Source organism: Cydia fagiglandana, chromosome 4 (genome assembly GCF_963556715.1).
Source record: "Cydia fagiglandana chromosome 4, ilCydFagi1.1, whole genome shotgun sequence".
NCBI classification, from domain to species: Eukaryota; Metazoa; Arthropoda; class Insecta; order Lepidoptera; family Tortricidae; genus Cydia; species Cydia fagiglandana.
Window position 1 is genome coordinate 7,432,294 of NC_085935.1, and position 26,917 is coordinate 7,459,210.

Below are 26,917 nucleotides of genomic sequence, written 5' to 3' on the forward strand. Positions count from 1 at the left end.
ATTGAGACTTGAGACACTTGTTTTCACATTTGAATTTCACAGTCAATTCATAGGCGAAAACACAGTATTATACAACTAGTGTTTCCAAAGGCCGGCGTCTAGTCCTCCTAATCCGAGTCCCGCGAGCTCAAGGCCGAGGCCGCCTTTGAGTCCGAGGCCGCCAAGTCCGAGTCCGGCTAGTTCGAGATCGAGACCGCCTTTAAGTCCGATGGGGGCGATGTTGATAGGTTCAATGATGGCCTTGCTGACAACAGGGGCGACGGCTACCGGTGCCGGGGCAATGGCGAATTGCGCGGGGTGTGCAGCGGGTCCGATGCGCTTAACAACAGCGTTGAAACCGGAGACAGGGTCGGCGGTGTAGTCGACCACGCGGATGGTACCGTCGGGTTCGGATAGCGAGTAGGAGCCTTTGACGACGCCGCCTGCGCGCTGCTCGGACTGAGCTTTATTGTCGCCGGTCAGAGGGTCGCTGACGGCGTAGTTAAAGCCGTAGGACGGGTTCGACTAGAAAAAAACACCATGTAAGGATGTTATAAGGAAGATTGTGCTTGGATAAGCCTTTCTACACTTGGCTGTGGATAAGACACTTAGTCACATTCGGTTATCATTGCAACAAACGTTACAACCACAGCTGAAGTGCTTTTGAGAAGTCGTTATATCGCCCTCAAATAATTTAACACAATTGTACGAAACTTCGTATACGTCGAAAAATAAAAACAAAACTGAAATTAAACAATGTACCTAAACCAGTGTTCTGAATAACGCTTATTTTTAGGCTGAAAGACTCGTAGCCCTCAAGACTCGTAAGTCTTGAAGACTTTCGACTATATTTGAGAATTGTATTTATTTATTTTACGCGTATGGATGTAAGAAATCGTCTTTGCCTCCTTTGAGGCGTTAAACCTCAAGAGTCTTAAGGGTTCGATTCTTTAAGAACCTCGAAATGAGCGTTATTCACAACACTAATCTAATCTGAAGTAGAAACAAAGACTGAACCAGTTATCTTACCACGCTGCCGACTTCAACGCCGATGCCTTGGCTGAAAATACCGCCGGACGGAGCGCTGTGGGCGGCTCCCAGCAGGCAAACAATCTACAACAAAATGTAGGCAATTAGTCATAGACACAAGAATCTGCCGGAAGTTAGACGCCGGACCTAGGTAATATGGTTGTGGTCAGTGTAGATTAGGCGTCGTGTCGTCGTTTCTCAAAGCCTATAATTAACCAGTGGTTTAATGAATAACGCCGCCGAAAGCATCAAAACAGTAGACGCAGCAGAAAACTATCGCCAAAATTATTGTTTACCTACCTATTGTTTTTAACATATTTATATATTGTAGGTATAGTTACGTACCTATGTTATGCTATGTTAGTCTGTAGACTCTGTAGAGTATGTATCTATGGGCCTTAGTTGCCTAAATAAATGATTTTTATTTGACTCCTATTTAAGAGCAAAAAAATTGACTGGCTTGTAACTTGTAATTATGCAGTAGGCAGTGGCGGATTTGCAGTCTTTGCCGCCCTAGGCCCCAAGCCTTGTAGCCGCCCCTTTCTCAGCATCAGCACTAGGGTTGCCAGATCGAAAGGCGCTATTATCGGGAAAAAATATCAATTTTTCGGGATTTTGGGACTTGAGTCGGGAAAAAAATACTTACAAATTAAAGTAATTGTATTAACCTTTTGGCCGCCGGACCTAGTCCGCAAAGACGCTCACTCACACGCCAGAGCAAATTTTAAGTAAACAACTAATAAAAAGTTTAGGGATTGCAAATAGTGATATCGATATTTACAATTTATGGTAAAAATCTTTTTAATTTAGCTTTGTCCTTATCCTGTTTTAATTTAATTCCAAATTGCCAAAATTAAACATATGTTTTACACCCGAAAATGTTTAAAATATAGGGATTTAACATAAAAAACAACCACTAAACAATGTCGATTCAAGACGTGATATCGCCGCACTAGGCTGTACGAGAAGTCTTTTATACAAGACAACGGCGCGCATGGACTGCCCGCAGTGCAGATCGACAAGGACTGTTTCCGCGCGGATCAAGTAATAATAGTCTCTAGGTCAACGGCGTAAGCGCTTGTCGGTACGTAAACTTTATTGGCGTAACGTTAAAGCTGCGCATCATGTGTCGATAAAGTCAATATACCGGAACTGTTTTAGTGAAAATTACACGTGGGTTGAATTTTTAATGAGTGAAGATATTATTCCGGAATTAGAATCTATAATTAAATTTCAGTTTGGTTTACATTAATATAGGTAAACTCTTATCAAAAAAACGTTCAACGACTTGTTATAAAAAAATTACACATTAACTTCAATGTTATAACAAAAAACTAAAGTCTGATAAACAGGTATGTCCCTGTACCACTCTTGTGCGAAGCGGTCGCTGCGGTGTATCCCTTCCCACTAAGCTATAAAAGAACATCAATTATTATTTTTATTTATCTCTTCTGCAATTAAATAGTCCACAATCTACAAGGGCAAATTTACTTGTCTGACTCTAGTTTATAGAACTAAAGAAGCTGCCTGAACTTTAAATATAGTTATGCCTATCTGACTCTCGTTCTACGTATTCTAGTACTCGTAAGTAGTTATACCTACTACTCGTTGAAAAAAATTGGCGATTAACAAGTGTTCAAATATTTAGATAAAAACATATTTCTGACTTTATATTTACTTTAAAAATTCCCATATCGAGTTAACATTCCCATCCCTAGCTGTCTTTTATACAAGACAACGGCGACGAGGAACATGAAAAATGTTGAAAATTGGAGCAATTTTTTTAAATGCCTTATTATAAAAGAAGGGATTTATATAGCGGCTTAAAAAGCAAATAAATGAAAAAACAAAGACCTTAAATATGAACACGAGTGTAAATGAAATTGCAATTGTTATTATTTTCCCATTAACTCAGTGGTTGAATTTGTGTCTTGTATACAAGACGACGGCGCCAGCGTATCGTTCTATCGTTGTCTTCTATACCGGACAACGGCGGTCAAAGGGTTAAAAACAACGATATTTTACATTATTGGTAATCGTTAGCTACGCGCTCGACGCCGGTCGTTCGCTCGCTCGACGACAGTTCGGAACATGAAATTATTGTTTTATAACGTGAAGCTGTTTTTCGGGACAATTTTTACTTCGTCGGGAATCGGGAACACGTGATAAAAATCGGGAGAATCCAGCCAAATCCCGACCATCTGGCAACCCTAATCAGCACCCATCATATTGACTACATTTAGATCTGACAACGGAAAGATATATTATAGAGGGAAATGCTTGGGACACATTTTTTACTTAGTAACTTTTTTGGACTCGTTAGGAGGTGAACATATCAAAAGTTGGGGGGTTTGGTTTGAAGGTCACATTTTTCGGTTTTTCGCTTATTATATCTTAGAAACTATACGTCCTTGTAACATGATCATAGGAACATAGGTTTTATGAAAAAAATAAGCAAATACTTATTCATTTTAAGTGACAGTTTTACCAATAACATTGACTTTCATGTACCTACAAAAACATTAAAAACTATTTTCTTGAATAACTGTTAAACTATTTATCCTAAAATTATAAAAAAAAAATCTGAGATTCTTACAATGAGCTCTTTGAATTGATATGTAACACGATATAGTTTGAAAAACTTTATTTTTAAATTTTCTCATTTAGGTACCCCCCAAAATATTGAGGCCATATTTAAAATTCATTTTCATCACACTCGCTCAGTAAATGTGGAATTGCACGAAGGCGTAGCGGGAGTTATAGAAAATTCGTTTTCCCTAGGGAGTTATGAAGTTTCTAGTGCCATAATTAACAGTTTTATGTCTTTAAACTTATTTTTTGTATCGCAAGTGTGAGGAAAAACATTGTGTGTATCTCGGGGCGTAATAATATTGCAAACTCGAGCCTATAAATCGCTCCGGCAAGCCGTCGCGATTTAACTTACTCTCGTTTGCAATATTCAACTTACGCCCCATGTTGCACAATGTACTATTATTTACGTTACACGTCCATCTTTGGGTCACAAACTTACATAAGTATGTGTGCCAAATTTCAACTTAATTGGTCCGGCAGTTTCGGAGACCTCTCTCTTCCCCTGGCTCAAGGGCTACGGCCGGGGACTTTTGATATGTTCACCTCCTAGATAGTTCAAATAAAAAAAGGTACAAAGTCAAAAAATGTGTTGCAAGCATTTCCCTCTATAGGTACTTTTTTGAGAATTTGTTGCCTGGTCTAATTTTGAGTTATTTTTTGTTATCATCAGCGAATTTTTTGTCACAATTTGCCGCCCCTAATATCTTGCCGCCCTAGGCCCGGGCCTACTGTGCCTTATGGGAAATCCGCCACTGGCAGTAGGTTAGTGTTTTAGGAAGTTTTTTTTATTGCCTCAGCGTAATAATTACGTCTAGGATGATGTTATTCAGGAACAACTAATGGAAGTAGCTGGTTTCAGCTCAGTTTAATGCTTTATCTCCATAGCAATGAAGTTTTATCATAAAACTGGACGCCCAAAGTAATTTTAAATACAAAACTGAAAGAAATATCTTCTGCGATTTAAGAAAGAACATCAAAAGTCCGATAATAAGAGTGCCGACTGCACCAGTGCAAGAATTAACCGGATAGGGTCTTGTAACGGAAGTAAACTACATATATTTTAACTAAGTAGGTACTTTACTGAGGTACGTAAAATCACTCATCTATTGTCCACTAGATATTACAACTATGACCATAAGTTTAAAACGTAATTTAGTATCGATAGCAATTATCCTTTTTGATGTTGTTAGAGTTTTATCTTCAATTTATTCTTCTTTTCGTGTCGAGGTTCCATTTTTTATACGATGGATGCCCAGTAGGCAGCGGTGTTGACAGCCCTGGCTGTCGCGTCCCTCAGATCTAGCTCCGAGCAGTGATATGGGCATGCGAGGCACGCCAGTAGATGTGCCATGGTTTGCGTTGCTGTGTCGCAGGTACACTGAGTCGAGGGGCTACGGAGCATTCCCCATTCAATTTATGAAAATATTATTTCGGTAGTAGAATTGCAACATCCAAATAAAAGTCACACCCGAAGATATCATTTAGTTTTGGACCATACGGCAACCATATATTTTTATACCGTTTCTTTAGTTTAAACAAATATCTCTATTATATGCGCGTGTTGCAGGGCCCTGTACCTATACAATACATGCACAGAATAACTCACCGTAACGTAGTGAAGCATGTTGATATTTCCAAGGGTTCACTGAATTGTTCCTCAAGCAGCTATTGCAGTATGATGTCCTGTCGGTAAACCAATTCGCTTATATACTGCAGCATGAGCCAATAGCCAATACGTTACCCTTCGGATGTTCACGCTTATTGACTATTCCAATAGATGCGCGGGAACGTTTTCGTAACGTGCGCCTTAGTCAAATGCGATCCGTTGTTTCATCAGATTTTTATAATCAGTATTTTCAAACTTTTCATGATACGCGGCAACCTTGACATGAGAACACTTCCGGCGACCCCCTTTGGCATGAATCATTTTTCGCCACCCCCTTGCTCTTAGCTATTTCCATTGTGTTGATTTTTTTTTCTTTTTACGTCGGCTTGCGAGCCCCCTGTAGGGCCTTCGGACCCCCTAATCGCGTGTCGCGATCCACAAAATGAAAAACACTATTTTAATGATGTAACTGGAACATTGTATTAAATAGGTGCCTACTTATGTGATTAACTAGGTTAGTGGCGTTTGACACGGCTTTTTGTTATTTTCAGCAATGTATGAATCAGTCAGTTTATATATATCAGTAAAACCTAACCAGTTGTGCAGAATGGTTGAATTGAAATCTACCATTGCTGCCTACATTGATGAGTGTGGTCTCTAAGTCCTTATGCACACAAGCATTTAGGACCCCCAAAAAATAGAAAAAACGTTACGTGGTAATTATGTAAAATGGTTCAGTATAGGTAGTATCAATTCACAAAGTAAACACAGGTGAGTAGGCTACCTGTCTACGCTTCTAACTACGACTGTTACGCATAAGTACGAGTGGAAACGGAGCAAAGATATACAACTTTGTTTACTTTAGAGAGTCGCCTGTAGTCTCCACAGACGGTAGTGCGGCGGGAAACTAAACATGTTTTTTTAAGGCAACTGTAATTTCCTGCAAGTAATCGTCATAGAAACGGGTTTCCGTAAAAACAGTTGTAGGTACAGTCATTTATATTTGCATAATTATGTTTGCAAGACCATTGTAAAGGAAGTATTTAGGAGTAAATTAGTTTACCTATAGTTCGTTCTTTTTAGCATTAGGTAGATAGAACTTGCAAAAAGGTAAGCGATCTTAACATGTTTTTAATCTTAAAACGCCTTTTAAAAATCAAATACTATTACTTATGAAAGCAGAATAATATAAATGATCGTATTAGATTCATAATTGTTACGTATTTGCCGTAACTTATTTTTTAAATGTGTTTTTCAATTAAAAGACACATCAAGATTGTTTACCTTATTTCTTATGCTAAAAAAAGGACTGTACAAATTATTCCGTGTATATATTCCGTGATGATAAACTACTTATGATATCCAACTCTACGCGAAGCTGAAGGAGGCTTACGCTAGAACAGTTCGGGCCTGGGTCGAGGCGTCCGATACATCGTTTTCTATGATGTATGGATGATCAGTGATCACACGCGATACTTTCAATAGAAAACGAAGTGTTAAACGCCTCGGCCCGGACCCGGACATCCTTCGCTCGAGAAAATTCGGTGGTCTACCCTAAGAATCACTCACGTTAGACCGGGCCGTGTCCGGGCCGGAGTTTCATTTTCTATGGAAAGCATCACGTGATCACACTGATCACCTGTCATCTGTCATAGAAAAGTAAGCGTAGGAAGCTCCGGCCCGGACACGGCCCGGTCTAGGTAAATATTTTTATTCACCAATTAGTAGGTACCTATGAACTATTTTTGTATTTTTATTTTTAAAGATAACAAAAAATATAAAATAAAAACATCACAAATAATCGTCATAATTAAAGAGCATGACTCTTGTCGGTGGAGTATGCGCCAGTTTTCGCGGTTCCGGGCCAGGTTCTTTAGATCCCTGAAAGACAAGATTTATTGCTGTGGATAGCTTGCTCTTGGTATAAAAAAACAGGCGGTCTATATTCTCAAAAAGCGATATCATTGGGACTACATTGTAAGTTAAATTCAAATTCAAATTAAAGTGTTGTCACTCAGTTATCGCCTTAAATGGGTGCTCAGTAAGGTTCTAAGTACATCCCATACATATTAAAACCATCGAACAATCAATAAATAATCATAAGATAATGAAGTAATCAATTTCTACACACAACCCGCAATGCGAATAACTCACACTAAAATGATTCAATTAATGCATAATTGTTCCTATCGCAACTTATAAATATTCAGATCCTATTTAGAAGTTGTTCACCTTGTATTGCGAAGTAATTGGAATAGTTTGAAGCTGTATTTTTAGCGTAAAAACTAAGTGCGATTATATCTTGTTTTACTTACTGGATATTAATACTCATATTAAGTACTCAGTAAGTAGGTAGGTATGTTTATTTATGCAGGGTGATGAACACGAAATGGGCATAAACAGAGAATTATGAAGGTCTCTGTATCATTATATATTACCTACGTACCAATTATATATTTATTTTTATTATTATACATTAATACGCGCAATTGTATTTTTGAGAGAATTCTTCGATTATATTTTTTCTTAAAACTTGCGACAAATCATACTTAAAAAACGTAATATGCAAGATTTCTAGCACGCATATTCAACTCGCTCACGCTTACACTCCAATTACGCTCAGTGCGAGTGAGAGAAGAACACGAACTTAACCTAACCTAATAGATATTAGAAATAAAGAAAACAAAAGATAGGTATATCATGTCAGTTCCAACCATGAAATCAATTAGGTAGTAGCAATTAGATATGCTCGAAAGCTAATTAACCCCAGAACATCCCGAACTTAATATTGACAAATGACGGTAGCAAAAGTTTAAATATCGGTTGCAGCAATAGTCGACCGCCTCATTACCTCTTTTCAGGCAGAACACTCTTTCCACTCCGGCTGCGACTTACACAAATTCACATTTGCAATCAGAGCCCGGAGAAAAGTTCCTCCGCGCCCCCCCACCGCCTGCCGCCTTTAATTAACAGAAAGTGGTTCATTAGAGCTTATTCATTAAAGCAAGGAGTAATTAGCGAACTCTAATGAATGCTGTAATAATGTAAGAGCCGTCGGACTGCGGCTCTACAGCCGACTTCTAGATTAATCTAGAACCGGGAATAATTTAGTGATGGTATTTTATTAATTTGATGCGGCGGGGTTTTGGTAGGCAACCGTTCGGTTTTGGCGTGATTTTAACCCAGGAGTCGTGGATTCGAATCCTGTCTTATGCCAATTGTTTTATAGAGTCGTTTGTCCTAATTATTGAAGGACATCTGATAATTACTTTTTCTTTCTTAAAGAGATCCTATGTATGAACTCTCAACCTGTAACGGGTAAGCGTGATGGGTGTTTTCATATAGCTCTATTAGATACTCTCATAAATGTGAGGAGGTCCCCGCCCAATAGATAGTGCTGCTATTTTTAGTTTATTTCTTAAATAAATTACAAGGAAGCTCAGTTATCAAATAACGGGGCGCCAACTCATTTCTGAGAACGTTTACTATCAATTTTATTGTAGGTAATTCCTGCTTTTCTGGTAGGTATTAGGTACCGTCTGGTAGGTTACGTAAGAAATATTATTGTTGAAAAATAGCAAATTGTGTACGAAGTTTCGGGAAAACCCTACGGTCTCATTCTAATTTTAATAAACGTCAAAAATTCGATCTCGATACGATATGGATCGGATGTCAGTGTCAAAAGTGACGTTTCTTCAAATAAAAAACTAGTTAAGTTATGCTTTGCATTTTATTTGTCTAGCACTATATAACTATTTAATATTTGCGTGAGTCCGAAAACGTTCGGAAAAGTTGTTTACTTTGGAAAATATTATAATTACCGATTCGATTTACTAATGCTTTCTCCACAGGTTATTAACAAGTACTTAGAAGGTTTGAACTTGCCTTTAAGGGTCCAGAAAGAAAATTAGGTTTTGAAGTCCATTATTTTATGATGTCTTGAGGAAACGCGTATCTACCTAAGGGTGGTATTCCACTTGTCCAATGTTATTGCGTCTCACTCTAATTAAGCAAAATGTGTAGGACTCCAGTCCTACACATTTTTTAAGGGTGGTCTCCAGACCACCCTTAAATTAACTCATACTAAAAAAGTTTTTGATCCGCCTACAATTCCTAGTGTACTAAGTAAGTTTAGTTCGTCAACTATAGTCTAATTTATATGTAAAATTTGTCATTCTCTTCGCTCAATATGGTTGAATTTTATTCAACCAATTAACGTAAAATAAACGAACACCAAGCGTAGCCCAGACCCAGGGCTGTAGTAATTTAATTTAACTTAGAAATTTACAATTTACATAAAGAAAACACCGACCAACCTCGCATGTTCATTAGTATTCCTCGGAAGAGGTAAAGGGGGAGGTTGTCTTAAAGATGTCAGTGTAGCATGGCTGGCTGGCCAGAACACGCATAATGATGTATGCTGACATTATTATCGTATCATAATAAGCCTCGACTGAAAGACAACGTACGGTGATGCAACAAGGTTTGTTATGAATTATAATGCGGTTGCAAAATGCGATGTGTTTGATGCGTTGCTAAATGTTCAGTGTTTCTTTGGCTGTACGGTTGTGTTGTGTGATTTGTAATAGGCAGTAAACAATGTTTTACAAAAAAACCGGCTTCGCAAAATAGAAGTCATAATTTCAAATGGTCTTTATTCTTTATGGAGTTCCACTTCACCAAATGCCAAATTGTGTTTTCTGAGAGTAAATATTACATAAGTACATACATAATACAATTACCATTAACATACCATGAACTGTACTTATAACTTCTTCCCGCGATTTCATTTGCGTGAGAAGACGATGACGATGATGGATAATTATGCTATATCTTTCCTCGCCCCTCAAACTATTTCAGTAAAATGGCTTCAGCGGATACTAAAACTCTATAAGTATTTATCGTTGAATGCGCTTAAATAAACTTAAAATGTTTAAATGAGAACCAGACTAACTCACAATACAGACGTATATAAAGCCTACACGTTACAAGACGCTACGGCCGATACACTAAAAACCCTCCCTTTTTCATTAGCCGGTTAAAAATACTTTATATATCTAAAGTGAAACTTAGCTTGCTCACTGTAGCTCGGACGCGGCCGACTGACCCTTACTCTAACGATACATGCCCCCTAGCTGAGACATCACTACCCTGTACCGTATCTACATACGATGTCATTTCATTATAGCAAATTATAGTATACATACCTAGATGTAAAACGTAAGGTTTGACTTTCGATTTTAATTTGAAATCTTTACGAGCAGCGCAGTTGTTTCAATAATTATTATTTCAGGTATTTTTGGGAACGCTATTCAATTGTAAGAAAATAGGTAAGTATGTACTTATACCTATCTAAAGTACTTAGTTGTAAAAAACCACATTGCCAACAGTTGACGATTAGTGTAGGTAAGAGTAGTTATGCAGTATAGTAGTATACCCTATAATGGGCGTGGAACCAGTAATGGGACAAAAAACCACAATTCCTCTGAAATAAGTATCTAAAAGTAGTTTATAAACACTGGATATATTTTTATCATAAATAAGAGTCCTAGAGCTGTTTATGTTTCAATTTTTATTAAATTCGGTTATCTGTTAAGAAATTGGCGTCAACCCAAAAGTTGTCATGTCACTGAAAAAAAATACCACTACGAATTCTTAACAACTTCGCTAAGAGAGGTGAGTTAATTTATTAAATTTTAATTAATTAATACTTGATGAAAACTAGAATGTGTTTTGTTAATTGCATTTATCATGAGATAAGGTATACAACACACTAATGTTGTGACTCCACAGATGTAAAAAAATAGTGGTATTTGGCCCAATCCCATTATAGGAGCTGTAAAACTGCATACCTCCTATGATGGGACAATTGACATAATGATGCTTGCCATGCCATAATATCATGTTTTTAAACATTACAGAAGTAAAATGTAGTTACGAAATATGTCAACCATGTAGGTATTCTCGGACTTCGGATAAATTAATATCGTTTTTCCAAACTTTTATTTAACTTGCCCTGTTAGTTAGTGTAGAGTGTAGGTCAAATCTTGGTAGCTGAATTTGATCCACTTTTCGATTTCCGATTCAGTTGAAATTTTGTGTAATATGTAATTAAGTATGCAAATCCGGATGATAATGCAATATTATGATAACATGGACCTGATCTGATGATGGAGACAGGAGGTGGCCATGGGAACTTTATCGCAATAAACCCTAACTAATTTTGTTTGGGTCTATTGCAATTGTCTCGATGGATCTAATACAATAATAATTGGCTGTGGAAAGAAAAATACATTCAGCAATAAAAGCTTATACCAAAAAATGATTTTTTTGCCATAACTTATTCCCCATTTCAATATTTTATACTAATAGAGCAATGTCCATTATAGGGGGCCCATTACTGGATCCACGTCCATTACCGGGGGCCCATTACTGGAACTTTGGTGTTCATGACTGGAGAAAAAAAACATAGTTTCAATTTGTTAAGTATGTGGAAACTCCTTGCAGTATCTTTGATACAACATGCCAAAAACATGAAAGACGGATAGAACTTTCATCTTTTAACACGCTAAGCGGTAGACCATTTACATTTATAAGGGAAATATCATAAATACTCCAAATTTCCTCTTAAATGTCCCATGACTGGTACTGTTACTATACCTATGCACTCTAGAGTTTTTCGCAATAAACAGAATTTTTGTGTTTCAAAGGAAAAACATATTAGTATTTTTATTATTTGGGTCAAAAACGATCGGGAACATCGGCTTCTTTTCTGTGGATATTCCAAAAGATTTGGATAAATTTAAGAAAATTATTTTGGTGGCTACCTGTGTAATGTTTTTATATGCTGATAAAGATACAGTCAGTATTGGTCGAAACGATAATGCAATTGAAAATGTTGGCCATTAACCATTATAAATTGAATCGTAAATTGTAATCGTCCGTTACGGTTTAAGGTTCAATTTATAATGGTTAATGGCCAACATTTTCAATTGCATTAACGTTTCGGCCAACACTGGATACAGTACTAGGCTTTAAAGCCCGTTTATTATAATGATGTCTTAAATCATCTAAAAAGTTTTATCTATTTTTAATACTTTTTGTGTTCGTAAACTCATTACCTACAGCTCAAACTACAGCTTTACATAGCCTAACCGTGGTCGGTGTAACAATTGGTAATATTTGTCTTAATACAGTTATTTTAAAGCACATAATAGAGGATTAGCATTGAAGCCCGCCTGAATATTCCACCGTCTATTGATCAGCCTAACCATCACTCATTCATCGGCCGTCCGTCACCCGGCATTTTTGCCATTTGCTATTTTCCGCTAAAGGCCGTTACATATTTGATGGCTGCAGGAAGGAAGCGACGCAGTAATTGGTGCCCCGGGGCAAATACCGGTGTGGGGATGGTCAACTCTAGAGATGCAATGGATAGTTATTTGTCCGGTTACCGGATACCGGATGTTCGGCCTGACCATCGGCCGAATACTCAGTATCCGGCCGCCGATTATTCGGCCGGAGGAACTATACTTACTTCTCGGTTTTCAGGTGCGAATTGTGCGGTTTTGACCTGTTTCGTAGTGAACGTTCGGGCGGACTCATTTCAAGGTACGAAATGAGTGCGCGTGCAAGTAGGGGCTGTCCATAAATTACGCTTCCAAAAATCATGCTTCGAATGACCCCGTTTCCTCCTACGTCATGCTACCGTCATCCGATGTCCAGACCCCCCCCCTAATTTGAAATGACGTAATTTATGAATAGCCCCAGAGTGGAATGTTTAAATTGTATTAAAATAATAAACGAATATATATATGATTATGACCGTGACTGTTTCTTAACTCCAATTTGTTTACTCGGAAATCAAGCAAAGTTACTATCTGGTATCCGGCCGGATGTTAAAATAACGGCCGGATAGGCCGGATACCGGATAGTAACCGAATATCCGGTGCATCTCTAGTCAACTCCAAAAATATTGCGATGTTGAACCTTATTGGACGGGTGGTTTCAGAATTTACACAATTAGCTTGATGAAATGATGACTTTTACCTATAATGGTGTCAATCGATACGGTTTTTCTGGCGATTGAATGTTTTCTTGTTTATATTCCTCTACCTTAAGTAAATTTAAGTTAATTTATTCTCAATAACTTTAGTTGTTTATAAACTCTCTTTGATATGTGTACGCGGGTGAGCTGTGGTCACCTATAAATGGCTAAGAATAATACGAGTATGTAATTGTGTAGATGTATTAATTATCCGTTGGTGATCCTTAAATAAATAAAATAAAATACTAAACTTTTTTGACGGGATCATGAATCTAGGATATACCTGGATCTGGCATAGGGTTTCTGGTAATATTAATTACTCGTACTTACTTACTCAACGTAACAATAAAGCTATGCTAATAGGAATATATTGGGATGATTTGATTTATCAATTAATAATTTAGTTTTGTAATATTTGTTATTAAACTTATTACATAGTCCTATAATTCGTAACATTTTTTTTTTAGCGTTTTTAATAAAAAGACACTACATGTGTGTCATAAATCATGATAGTTTAAAAGTTTCAAAACATGATAATCGGTTAAAGCTTTCTAGCTAGGGATAGGGGACGGATCAAGGTAGTTTTTTATTTGGTTGGTAATAAAGGTTTTATAAGTTCCTACCTGAAAACCTAAAAAAAACATTGTTCATATTTATTTAACTACCTAAAGAAATACATTGTAGACACATCATGTGTTATACGCGTGTTATCTTTTTACTTATCACAAGAGATTTATTTCTCGAGTTCTCGAGGCATTGAATATTTTTTTCCCGTCTCGACTTAGGACAAATTTCTCGAGATTTCTCGCCTCGGGAATTCTCGAGCAGAAACCCTAATCTGGCATGAGTGGTGGGGGTAACTGACAGAACGAGATAGTCTTATGTATCTTTCAGTAGGAGTAGCAGAGAAAGCGGTATTATTGCTTGTCCTTGTCACAGTCTCACTTTTTGTTTGTTCCCCACCTTTTTATTAGTATGGAGAATGGTGGGCAACAAATGAATTCGACCAATCACAGTGTCGTAATTTGCGTATGTTTTGTCCCTCACGGAGGCACGCGTATACCACTTCTATGCGATCCTACCTTCTATGGACCGGATGCATTCATTAATGTACTCGTAATAGAAAAAATGGATAAGTACTTTTACGAAACGCTTCAAAGTAAATGGTCATGGTCTATGATGTCATTGATGTCACCAACCTCGTTAACCGCAGCATAAAGTTAATTAGAATGTTACTAGTTTTTTGCGGTGATCACCTATAAGGACTATTATGTAAAATACAAAGAATTCAGCACATTATCAAGGTTTGCCCCAAAGCACGCGCTATGCCAATGGAACTCCTGAAGACCTGATCACCCTTATCTATGAGACCATCAAGTGGATGACGGGCCTTAAAAAATCTACATATATTTAAACAGTTGTTTATTTTCAGGTTGTAATACAATGCCATATGATCAAAAAACTAAGGTACGTATTATAGTCTGTATCTTTAAGTATTTAAAAAAGAGTCAAACAAAATAGATAAAACTTTTACATGATCAAATAATGTAGGTTAAAGTCAGGTCGTTCAGTGACAGATTCCAGGTGGTTTTGTATTTGGTTGGTTAATGAATAAATGTTATAGCTACCCAAAAATGTACACATTAAGTATTTGTTTACTTTTATTTAAGTACCTAAAGAAACAGAGTATAGGCAACTTCTGAAAGGTATGGTGTAAAAATAAATATTGGATACATTTTGTGTAAAACCGACACATGTATGTATGAAGGATAAATAGAAGATAATCCAATTGCCGTTGCGCCCAAAACTCGTGTCCGATTGGCGTGAAGTGCGTCCGACTGTGCTTTGGGCTCGGCGTTACTATAAGAACGCTCCAATTTGTTTATATTTTGTACGACTTTAGAATATTTTTAGGGTTCCGTACCCAAAGGGTAAAACGGGACCCTATTACTAAGACTCTGCTGTCCGTCCGTCCGTCCGTCCGTCTGTCACCAGGCTGTATCTCACGAACCTTGATAGCTAGACAGTTGAAATTTTCACAGATGATGTATTTCTGTTGCCGCTATAACAACAAATACTAAAAACAGAATAAAATAAAGATTTAAGTGGGGCTCCCATACAACAAACGTGATTTTTGACCGAAGTTAAGCCACGTCGGGCGGGGTCAGTACTTGGATGGGTGACCGTTTTTTTTGCCTTATTTTGCATTATGGTACGGAACCCTTCGTGCGCGAGTCCGACTCGCACTTGCCCGGTTTATAACTTTTTATTTCTTAATGTCAATTCCGTAAATAAATAAACGGATAAAAATAAAATTCCGGCGCGTCACACAAACCAATGGACTATTATTATCTATCTATCTAATAGGTAACCTTTACGACCAATTCTTGTATATTTATTTAATAATATCTGTGAGACCAAGCTTTGCTCGGAAAAAATATAAAAACTAGAGATGCAACGGATAGTTGTTTGGCCGGATACCGGATATTCGGCCTGACCATCAGCCGAATATCCGGTCTCCGGCCGCCGGATATTCGGCCAACTATACCTACATTCCGGTTTTTGAATGCGCACCTGCATTCTGCGGGTTTGACCTGTTTCTTAGTGAACGTTCTCGCGGGCTCATTTCTAAGTCAATGGAATTATTAAATTGTTTTAAAATAATAAACAAGTACGATTATGACCGTGTCTGTTTCTTAAATCCAATTTCTTTACTCCGAAATCAAGCAATGTTACTATGCGGTATCCGGCCGGATAGTAGGTCACTATCCGGTATCCGGCCGGTTAGTTAAATAATGGCCGGATAGGCCAGATACCGGATAGTAACCGGATATCCGGTGCATCTCTAATAAAAACTTAAAAATGCGCGTTTTCCCAGAGATCTAGATCGATTTATCGCTTCGGAAACCTTCATATAGCAAATTCCATCGAAATCGTTAGAGCCGTTTCCGAGATCTCCGAAATAAATTTTCGCTATAAGATAATTTGCAATTTTGGATACTTTCCAGGTGCACGTCACTACTACCTACTGTCCACAAACTACTAAGAAGATCTAATGTCTCTTCAAACCAGAAACATTTATGTAATTTCTGCTGCAAAACGTGACATCAAACTATGGTACGAGCTAAGCTCGCGCTGAATTATCGTTGTATGTTGTATGTGTGGATCATTCTTTGTCATCCCGATGGGTTTTAATGCCGATTCATTGGTTGGAAGTTCCAGTGTAATGCTTCCGGATTTAATAATAGAAATAACGATAAGAATTCTAGCTCACAATTCCCATAATGGCATTTTTTGAGACAATGTCAAAGAAAAGTTAAATATTTGATAAAAAAAGTGTGGGTCATTGCGTGTGTAAATACATAGCCTCCTAAGGCCCAAGGTCCTACCTATAGTACCTCTTCAATTCACTGAAATTTAAATCCTATTCAATTGGAACAGAGTCGCTTTTGCTTTGTTTCGTTCAATTTTCCAACATGCCAAAATCAACTCTTATTTCCTACACTATAGGTTCTAATTTCAATGGCAATTTTTGGATTTTTCATTTATATGGCTGGGCCTTAGGAGGATAGACTGTATGTACCTACTGTAGACGGGTTGGTAACTGCTAATTGGGCCAAAAGAGGACATACTCGTCGTTTATAGTTATAAGTAATACCTACTTATATATATAGTACTTCGTTATTTATATTGACGAAGCCTGCGTTGTGGATTTCGCCTCGGTCTTATGCTGGTTTCCTAGCATAGCGGTGTCGTCATATAGCGGCCGTCTCTATACAAATACTACGACATCCATATTTAGCCGTATTATAGGCTACATTCCTACTAGTCAAATCAGCTTCTTTTTTAGAACTGTCAAAACGATTTGCTAATATGGAATTTATATGAAAACGAATGTTTAGTGACGTCACAGTCAACTCACCTACTTTTTATATTTCAATCCGATATATCAAATAGAAATAGTGCTTAAAAATAACTGCTGTCTATGTTTTTCTAATTATTATCTGGTGCTTTATTCCGAGTACGGTGTGAAATAATTTATTTTAAGTAGAGGAAACATCCCCATTTAGTATGGAGACGGCCGCTATATGACGGCACCGCTATCCTAGGAAAACCGATCTTTAGGGACACTTGCGCATTCCAAGGTTAGCCAACTAACTTTGAGTTAACCGTTTATAAACGGTACTGTCTACTTCGAGAGTTGTCTCACCCTGGAACTCGCAAGTGGCCCTTAGTGGTATAATAGTGTGTGTGTGTGTGTGTGATGCGTGTTACTTAAGTATATGTTTTTACTACATATCTATTTGCGAGTTCCTGTAATTGGCTCTATATATCTATTTAAGATTCCATTGTCATTTAGTTAGCTGTTGGATCTCCTTATGTAAATAAATAAATAGTTAGTAGGTCTAGTTCTAGTTTCTCAAGCCGTTTGGTACAGGATCATACAAACATCCTGTAATTTGCGTGATTTCAGTGTTAAAGTTTCACTAGCTGATATGTATAGATATATCAAGAATTCTCGTCAACTTTACCGGACAATTCATTGCAGCAGCTGCTACTTTGTGTCATTCAAATTCTCCTCAGACTGATTGCAATTGACATATTTTTCAATAATTAATTAAGTGCCGTCCACTCATTTTGTCATGACGCCACCAAAAAAGGTTCCGAAAGGCTTGTTTACATAATCGTTCAATTTGCAATTTTAAACAGCATTGACCAGCTGTTTTCTTGCTTTTTAAGCCGATACACCGTGTTTTTGCGGGAATACGGTCGCCACAGTCTGCCATAAATTAAAATAAAATTAATAATGTTTGGTAAAAATAATAATGCAGATTTTTCTTCGGTTTGCGTTACCGGCGTTGTTTACGAGAGTCGAACGAATTAAATTAAACGGAGAAATGAATGATCAATTAAAATGCCAGTTTTATGAAAATACTGGTAAAACAGATGTTCTACCTACTTTATGTAGATCGCATTTCGGCTTGCTTACTTTAGAAGTTCTAACTTGCAGATTGAACGCATGCTTCTGTCTGGTCATAAGGGCAACTGAAAAACATGGAGAAGGCTTTTATTTATTAACCGACTTCCAAATCCCAAAGGAGGAGGTTATCAATTCGGTTGTATGTTTTTTATTTTTTTTATTTTTTTTATTTTTTTTTTATTTTTTATGTTTGTTACTCCATATCTCCGTCATTACTGGACCGATTTTGAAAATTCTTTTTTTGATTGAATGTATATGCATACAGATTGGTCCCGTTTCTATCAAAACCCAGTTCTGATGATGGGTTCCATGAGGAATCGAGGGAACTCCTCAAATCTTAAAGGCATACATATAGTGATTTTTGGGTTTTTATCATCAAATCAAGCATATACATCCAAAAAAGTGACATTTGATGAAGTGGAACTGCTGATGATGACCAGAACGGAACTCCTCAACGACGCATAGTTCACGGTTGGCGATTTGTCCTCTTCGTTATGTTTGTTAAGCAAGTTCAGTTTTTAAGCTACATGTTTGTCAAGCTCGAGTTCTGATGATGGGATCCATGAGGAATCGAGAGAACTCCTCAAATCTTAAAGGCATGCGTATAGAGATTTTTGTAATTACATCAAAAAATCAAGCATTTTCATTAAAAACTGTCGCATTTGATGAAGTGGAACTGCTGATGATGATCAGAACAGAACTCTTCAACGACGCATAGTTCACGTTTCGCGATTTTTCCTCTTCGTTATGTTTGTTAAGCAAGTTAAGTTTTTAATGCACATTTTTGTCAAGCTCGAGTTCTGATGATGGGATCCATAAGAAATCGAGGGAACTCCTCAAATATTGAAGGCATGCGTATAGAGATTTTTGTGTTTACATCAGGAAATTAAGCATTTTCATTAAAAACTGTCGCATTTGATGAAGTGGAACTGCTGATGATGATCAGAACAGAACTCTTCAACGACGCATAGTTCACGGTTGGCGATTTGTCCTCTTCGTTATGTTTGTTAAGCAAGTTTAGTTTTTAAGCCACATTTCTGTCAAGCTCGAGTTCTGATGATGGGATCCATAAGGAATCGAGGGAACTCCTCAAATCTTAAAGGCATACGCATAGATTTTTTTGTATTTTCATCATAAAATCAAGCATTTACTTTAAAAACTGTCACATTTGATGAAATGGAACTGCTGATGATGACCAGAATAGAACTCTTCAAGAACGCATAGTACACATTTGGTGATTACGAATTTCGATTTTGACTTGGACTGGGTCCCGGACTTGGACCCAGAACCGGACTCATACCCGGATCCGGTTCGGACCCGGACCCGGACCTGGACTCGGACCCGGGCTCGGACCCGGACTCGGACCGGGACTCAGACCCGGACTCGGACCCGGACCTTGACCCGGAAAACCACTATGATACCTTAACTAAATAAACCACTATGATTACCTACCATAAAATGTGTAAGTATATAAGTATGATGATGCCAATCTTACTAGCCCCTCCCGCTTAAACCCCCGTACACCGCAACGCATGCGCCGTTAAGTGGGTTAGGTTAGGTTTGAACTGCGATCCTCACAGAACCGAACTGCTATCAGAGAAGTGGGTTAGGTTAGGCTAGAACTACGACCCTTACAGAAGCGAAATGCTAGTAGAAAAGTGGGTGGTTTTACCTCCTTTTCTACATAGTAGGTATACCATCTACAATAATCTTTCACCGGCCCCCATAGAAGTCGGTTTTTTTTTTCTTAAAAATTATTTTAGGTATAAACTGGCCCAAACTGACCTTATTAAATGATACCTACATACTATCCTTAGAGCATTTAGTAACTGGAGACGTCAAATGTATTGCTATTTCTACATGATTTCTACGTAACGTACAATAGTTATTTGTACAACAAGAGATCAAAGTTTGATATTTCTTCGAGTGCTTATTTTGAGTCCCGTGCAAGCGAAAGATTCTATAATAGATTCACGAGCGTAGCGAGTGAATCTAATTTAGAATCTTGAGCGTAGTAAGGGATTCAAAAGCGCACGAGATGTAAATAACTTTGATCTCGTGTAGTACACAAAATTTTTCACCCTAAGCAGTGAGAACATACCTAGAGGGACAGAGATAATAGAACCCAAGTATATCGAACTTGTATTAGACCCCGCATGTTGAAATGACATTTGACTATAAAAGTCACTTGAATGACATTTTGTCTCACTCAGTGAACAAAATGCGATTTTGCTCACTGAGTGAGACAAAATGACTCAGTGAGCAAAATCGCATTTTGCTCACTGTTTTTAAGAAGCAAAGTACCCTTGTTCGAGCTGCTGAGGTGAAAATAGCCATGTCAGCCCATACAAAGGTTTGCACAATTGTGCAAGTTTTTCGGCAGAAGGGTAAGCTCTTAAATGCGACTCCAGTTTTTAAATGTTCTAAGCTACTATCTAATGATGTAACCGTCTAACCGTTGAACATGATTATTACCAATTAACTAAGGTGGTAGATAAGCTATTTTATTACCTAAACGTTTCTATAACTAACTAGAGACTGGTTGTCTGGCTGCGTGCGGCTGATTTCTATTATTTAAGCTAGATTTAGTCCAAAACTAAGCTTCTTTCTACTAGAAGGCCGAGGCGCAATACTTTACCAATCGCATTAGTTACTCGTAAGTGGCAACCTGTAATAATAAGCTCAATAACCAACCAAGGAGGAGTTTTGGCCGAACAGTGTCAAGTTCCGGCGGTTCCGCGGCCGGCTCCCTGACACTGCGGGGTTGCGAACTGAATCGCAGCCATAATTTTGTTTTAGTTTTAAAATATATTTTATAATAATATGCTAGTTTTAAGGTATTTATCTATAGGCCAATAGTTGCCTGAACATAAATATTTTCATTCATTCATTCAATAAATAACCAATTTGTTCAGTATTACAGTTCACTTCCAAAGAGTACCGCAGAGGATCAGATCCCCGGTTAAATTGAATCTAATTGCATGCCAGGTGTTGTGGTCATAGCGTGCGCTTAATCTATTCTATTAGGATAGTCGAGTGCTTTGTAGCAGACTGTTAATAAATAATAATCCGGCGGGGTACTAAAGTGCAGTACAGAATACCAGGATATTAGGATTATTATTAGGTTTTAGCTTGAATCTGGGGAGACGGTTACCTATGTATTGTTGTCTTAGCTGATGCAACTGAGACGCGACCGTGATTCACTTTGCAGTGCGGTATTTACCAGAAAGGATGACTCACCTAGCACAAAAGAGATAGGTACAGAAATCAATCTACATACAAAGCGCGCTCGAGCAACGCACACATAGACACTGCTCACGGACACGATATCTCGGACCAGTTGGGACCAGTGCGAGCGCGAGTGCCATCCGCTTGAGACACGCGTCTGTGAACTTTTTTGTGCAATAATGGAGAAACAAAACAAAAAGTTATTATAACTGTACAGTGGACGGTTGTTTAAATTCAACATTAACCGGTGAATTGTCGTTTTTTAAGCTACCAGTGGTTTCAGAGAGAATGCGTATGCGAATTTATTACATTGTACATGAGAATGTGAATTTATTACACTTTAACATATAATAATCGTGCTTTTCGCCAATCTCGAAATCATCGCAAGATATTTTCTGTGGCAAATTTGTAATATAACAATGACATTAAAATGAAAATACCTATTTGAGTTATTAATGTTATTATTAATTTATATTTCCATTCTTCCCGTTTCATCCTCAACAATAAATCAAACAACTAGATACGAGATACGATACGATGGATACGAGTGCCACTACCACGATAGTTTTTTGTGCATAAGTCATGGTTCGCAACAATTGCAACCCTAGAGCGACCGCCGAGCGTAGGTATGACAAGTAAAGTACATACATGTGATTGACTTCTGTACTTATCTGTTTTGTGCACCTAGTCACGCTAGATCGGACTGGGGCTGGGCCGGAGAATCCAGCGCTTCGTTTTCTATGGAGAGCACCACGTGATTACCGATCGGCCGTCATAGAAAATGACATTTCGGACGCCTCGGTCCGGTTTAGCGTGAGTCATATACAGGGTGGCCAAAAAATAAGTGCATTCCCGTTGCCAGAGAGGTTTTGTGATTATATTTATTGAGCAACTTTTACTATAAGACCAACCCCGAAATCGCGAAAAAAAATTTTGACTGGTCCATTTTCTATGGGAGGGTTAAATTTTTTTCGCGATTTCGGGGTTGGTGCCATAGTAATAGTTGTTCAGTATAATACCAAAACCTCAGTCTATATTATTTATTCCTTCAAATGGGAATAGGGCCTTAATAGACGGACACTTGGCCATCGAAACCCCTGTAGTTAGTTGGCTATACTAACCTTACGACTAGATCCGAGAGCGGCTAATAAATTCATTGGAACCTGATTAATATAAGCTCAGAGCCATCAGGCGCTTAATAATTGCACACCACGGACAATTATCGACAAATCTTATACATTTACTTAACTTTTTTCCGTATTACCCTATATAGCTTCAGCCCGCGACTTCGTCAGCGTGAAATTATGATGATTGATAAAAACATTAAAAACCATCCTGTATCGGAACTGATAAGGGACAGTGGTATTCTAGAGCAGGGGTCTCCGAAAACTTTCGCGCGGGCCACCGAGGGGGGGGGGGGGGGTGTATCTAGGAAGAAATATCTATATCACCATACAAATAAATGCACTTACCAGGATCCGAGCCCGGGACCATCGGTTTCAAACAAGACAAAAATGAGACCAGTAAAAATACGGGACGTGATACTTAAATACGGGACGTATGGCAACCCTATGTATCCTTCCCCTGGCCTCTATTTTCATAGTCCATACCAAATGTCATTTAAACCGGTTGAGTGCGGCGGTTTAAACGTAAAGAGGTGATAGACAGACAGTTACTTTCGCATTTATAATATTATAATAACTATACTTCGTTTTTTTTAGCATTAGAAATTAGGTAAACAATCTTGATGTGTCTTTTAATTGACGAACACATTTTAAAAATAAGTTACGGCAAATATGTAACAATTATGAATCTAATACGATCATTTATATTCTTCTGCTTTCATAAGTAATCGTTTTGGATTTTTTAAAAGCGTTTTTCAATTAAAAGACATGTCAAAATCGCTTCCCTCCTTGCAAGTTCTTTCTAATGCTAAAAAAAACGAAATATAGTAGGGATTATTTATATTGAAAAACACATCAAAACGTGTCGGAATTTAATGTCTTGAGAATCATTACTATCATTAGAAGGTCAGAGTAAAAACGTTATCTAAAGTACATATTATATATTTGCTAAAGCGGTGGATCAGAGTTAATACATCTTCTGGAAGTAGAAACGTCTACATTACGAAATGATTTAAATTGATAATCTCGTTATCTAAGTTTGACCCATTTTAATTGCTATATCATATCACCTATATTTGCAATGTATTCTCTGCTTTAAATATACCAAAGAAACCTTAGATAGTTGTATACTGCAACGGCTGAATTTTGCTTTAGATTGCCACGAGTATTTGCTCTTCATATTCTTAATCTCGTGATAGTCATGGTTGCTGAGCAGACTGGGAAATCTCGCCTTAATTTATGCGGGGGACATTAAGGAAATGTATGCAAGAGAAACGAGGGATTAATTTACAAAATTTTAATTTTCTCCTCCCATCGCCGACTTAGGCTAGTTGCAATGTTCTTTCTTTGTGTAGGTACTGGTAACACCATAACTGTTCTAGAAAAACTGCCGGTTTCAGGACACATTTCATACGAAGGTATTTAATAAAAATTATACACATTTGTGACGTTCCACAGAAAAAGTCGAAACGTCGAAAAAGCCACGTCGCATAGCGCCGCAATAATATTGGAGCGGCGTTAATAATAGCGTAAGCGCCAACCGCCATAAGGTACCTTTACCCGTGGGACGTCACATTAACAACTTAAGAGGATATAGCCAAACTGAGTAGCCATTAACAGGCGTTCCCCTCTGTCGAAAATAGGCGCCCAATGGGCATACACGTTGTATGGATTGACGTTTATCTGACATGGCTATTTTTACGTTACGTATACATTTGACGTGTCCCTCCCCCGTAAAAATCGGCAGACTGTTTTGGTACCGAAAATTACAGACAAGGCGTCCATTTGGTCATATCCTCTGAACCTTTAACCTTTCGTATGCTATTGTAAAATCTTGTACATAAATGTTGGCATGCTTAAATTGAATGTAGGAATAGGATCAGTGCTAAAGCATACCAAAGGTTAAGGTTTATTAACTGAGATATCAGGTGTCATATCTGACTTCTTAATATGCAGAGGACTTAACAAAGAGTGATCGTGAAATACTATGAGTTACACAAATTTTCTTATTTGTGCCTGAAATCCGGGCCGTTCCTTATACATTACGTATCGTTAGATGGCAAGATTCACTAAACGCTAACATTACATATATATTGATTCCAGATACTATATCGATTTGAATTATCGTAACACTGATGAATTTACACAATAAACGTTTCTATTGTAATAATGACATTAATGACTGGATAAAGTAAGAGACATTTACATGCATATTTGAGACTGCAAATTGTTACCTAAAATTAATATCAGTCCATGAATTACACATAAGTTTCATAACGTACTCGTTATATTGAAATGGATAGTAATTGTTCTATAATAAATGTCGTAGAATACAAATAAATGTTTAAAAACAAAATAACAAGTATATTATAGGCATGTATTTGAGTTACACTTACACGAAAAGGAATGTTAGCGTTTAAGATAACTTACATACATTAACTGTAGGTTTACATTTAAAATTTTGATTCGCACTTATTTATTTGATGGTAAAACTTAGTTCAATATATACAGAGAATGTTAGTAGCTCGAATTTTAAACTTCAAAGTTGTTGGCATCGAATTATTGCTACGAAGTTTTGCGCCTAAAGTTTTAGGTAGGTACACGATGTCTCTACTTAGATCTAAACGTTTATGCTAATATTTACAATATAAAGAAAAATATTAACGGGCTCATATCGAAGTTTAAGTAACAGCTCGTCGTTTATATACGAAATAACAAATTTATTCGAGAATTAATGTTATTATTTACAGAGCATGATAGCAAATCACAGAGACGCGCGCGTAAAACAATGTTCTAAAGTAAGGAGCTACAATAAATAATATTAACCACTGGCAAGAGATGGCACCAGTGGACACACTTAGTACCTGAGACCACTGAGTTATTCAGTGTTTCGATGGTGATACCATAGCAAAGAGAGAAAGAGTAAATCGTGTTTGTAATATTACCACCGTTACTCTGTCAAAGTAACGGCGTCTAATCTTACTTTTCTCTTTTTACTATATCATGTCAATAACATAATAAATGGTGGCAATAACAAAATATCGAGTCGGTTTGATCTCGCGTTAAAAGCGTATTGATTTAAACGCGGGAACAAACTCCATTATAAATAAACGTTGCTGAAAGTTTTTATTCACTGCGAGCGTTCATGATTTCCAGTGAGAGTTTGAAACAGTATATTTAAACACCGACTTTTGAAATTCAATCATTATTAATGTAACAATAATTGTTCGATAACCAAGAGTATATACTCGTATGACACTTTTAACGAAGTATTATAATTAATTAAAAACCATCATAAAACATATATTGAGGTCAAATACTGAATTTTGTTAACTTAAGACCACTAGCGTACAAACTGTTTGGAAACTAAAGGTCTGCTTTTATTCAAAAGTAATTATTTATAATTAAATTAATTAACATAACTTTGTTCAAGTATCAGGTATTTTTATGATGGTATTAACTGACATTCGAAATAAGGCAGGTAATTAGCAAAGTTCCATTAAATACCATACGATATGTCGTCATTGTTTTCATACATCAACATCTCATTACTTATCACTTTTAAGTAGAAACGCGTTGTGTTAAACACATCTCGTCCAACGCTTAAGTACTACCAGAGCTCAATGGGGTACCATTAAAGCGAATTTACATAAATTGCCATTTTCACAACCGAAATTAAATATGTACGTCACTAAAGTTTAACTTAACAGTTTGTAAAATTATTACTGACCGCTCTTTAAATTAGTTATGGCGATCACCTGAGTCGCTGAGTAATAATTTTATTTGATAGTCTGGCAACACTAGTCACTGTTCGTGTTCGCGCGGCGGGGTGAGCCGCGGGGCGTGCGGGGTGGAGAGGTCGAGGGCTGGTTCTGGCGGGGGGTGGCAGGGCGCGGGCGCGCGGTACGGCAGCGCGGGCGCCGGCTCCGCGCCGGGCGGCGGCAGCGGCAGCTCCGGGGCGCCGGGCAGCGGCAGCGCCGGCCAGCACGCGCCCGGCTCCGGCTTCATGCCAGCAGCGCTCAGGTACGAACACGCCATCATCTGTAAAGAATAAGACAGGTACTATAAGTAATGAATCAAAGAGATATTTTATTGCGTCAGGGCTTTGACAATAAATTACAGTTATTCCTTTTCTCTTCAGTTTAAAAAGCAATAGTCACTAAACACTAATCATTTAATGTTGAAGAAGGAGTCAACCTATGTCTATCGAGTCTTTCTGGCAATCCGTACGTGCCGTTTACACTCACATATTTTTTCTTTACAGTGAAAATATTAGTGTATTAAAGAAATTACTTAAAAGTTACTGCTTAGGTCTTGTTCGCGAATACTGC

The 26,917-nt window shown here is 37.6% G+C and overlaps 3 protein-coding genes across 4 annotated transcripts in view; 1 reads left to right on the forward strand and 2 right to left on the reverse strand.

Moving 5' to 3' along the window:
- The window catches only part of LOC134663571 (inosine triphosphate pyrophosphatase), a 210,386-nt gene that overhangs the window by 90,862 nt on the left and 92,607 nt on the right, over positions 1-26,917 (forward strand). The window lies entirely within an intron of this gene.
- On the reverse strand, positions 76-5,224 carry LOC134663479 (adult-specific cuticular protein ACP-20-like). Its single transcript, XM_063519850.1, has 3 exons — positions 5,207-5,224; positions 1,009-1,092; positions 76-504 (listed from the first exon to the last, which is right to left on the reverse strand). The coding sequence occupies exons 1-3, from the start codon at positions 5,222-5,224 to the stop codon at positions 76-78; spliced, it is 531 nt and encodes a 176-aa protein (XP_063375920.1).
- LOC134663569 (LIM domain transcription factor LMO4) overlaps positions 24,936-26,917 on the reverse strand; it is a 280,250-nt gene continuing 278,268 nt past the window's right edge. For both annotated transcript variants that reach the window (XM_063519974.1, XM_063519973.1), the window contains exon 5: positions 24,936-26,627. The gene's annotated coding sequence lies outside the window, so the exon portion shown is untranslated. The remainder of the gene's footprint in view (positions 26,628-26,917) is intronic.

Coding starts and splice junctions, on each gene's coding strand:
- LOC134663479 (XM_063519850.1), bottom strand. Junction 505..1,008: donor GCGTTGAAGTCGGCAGCGTG/GTAAGATAACTG, acceptor GTTTTTTTCTAG/TCGAACCCGTCCTACGGCTT.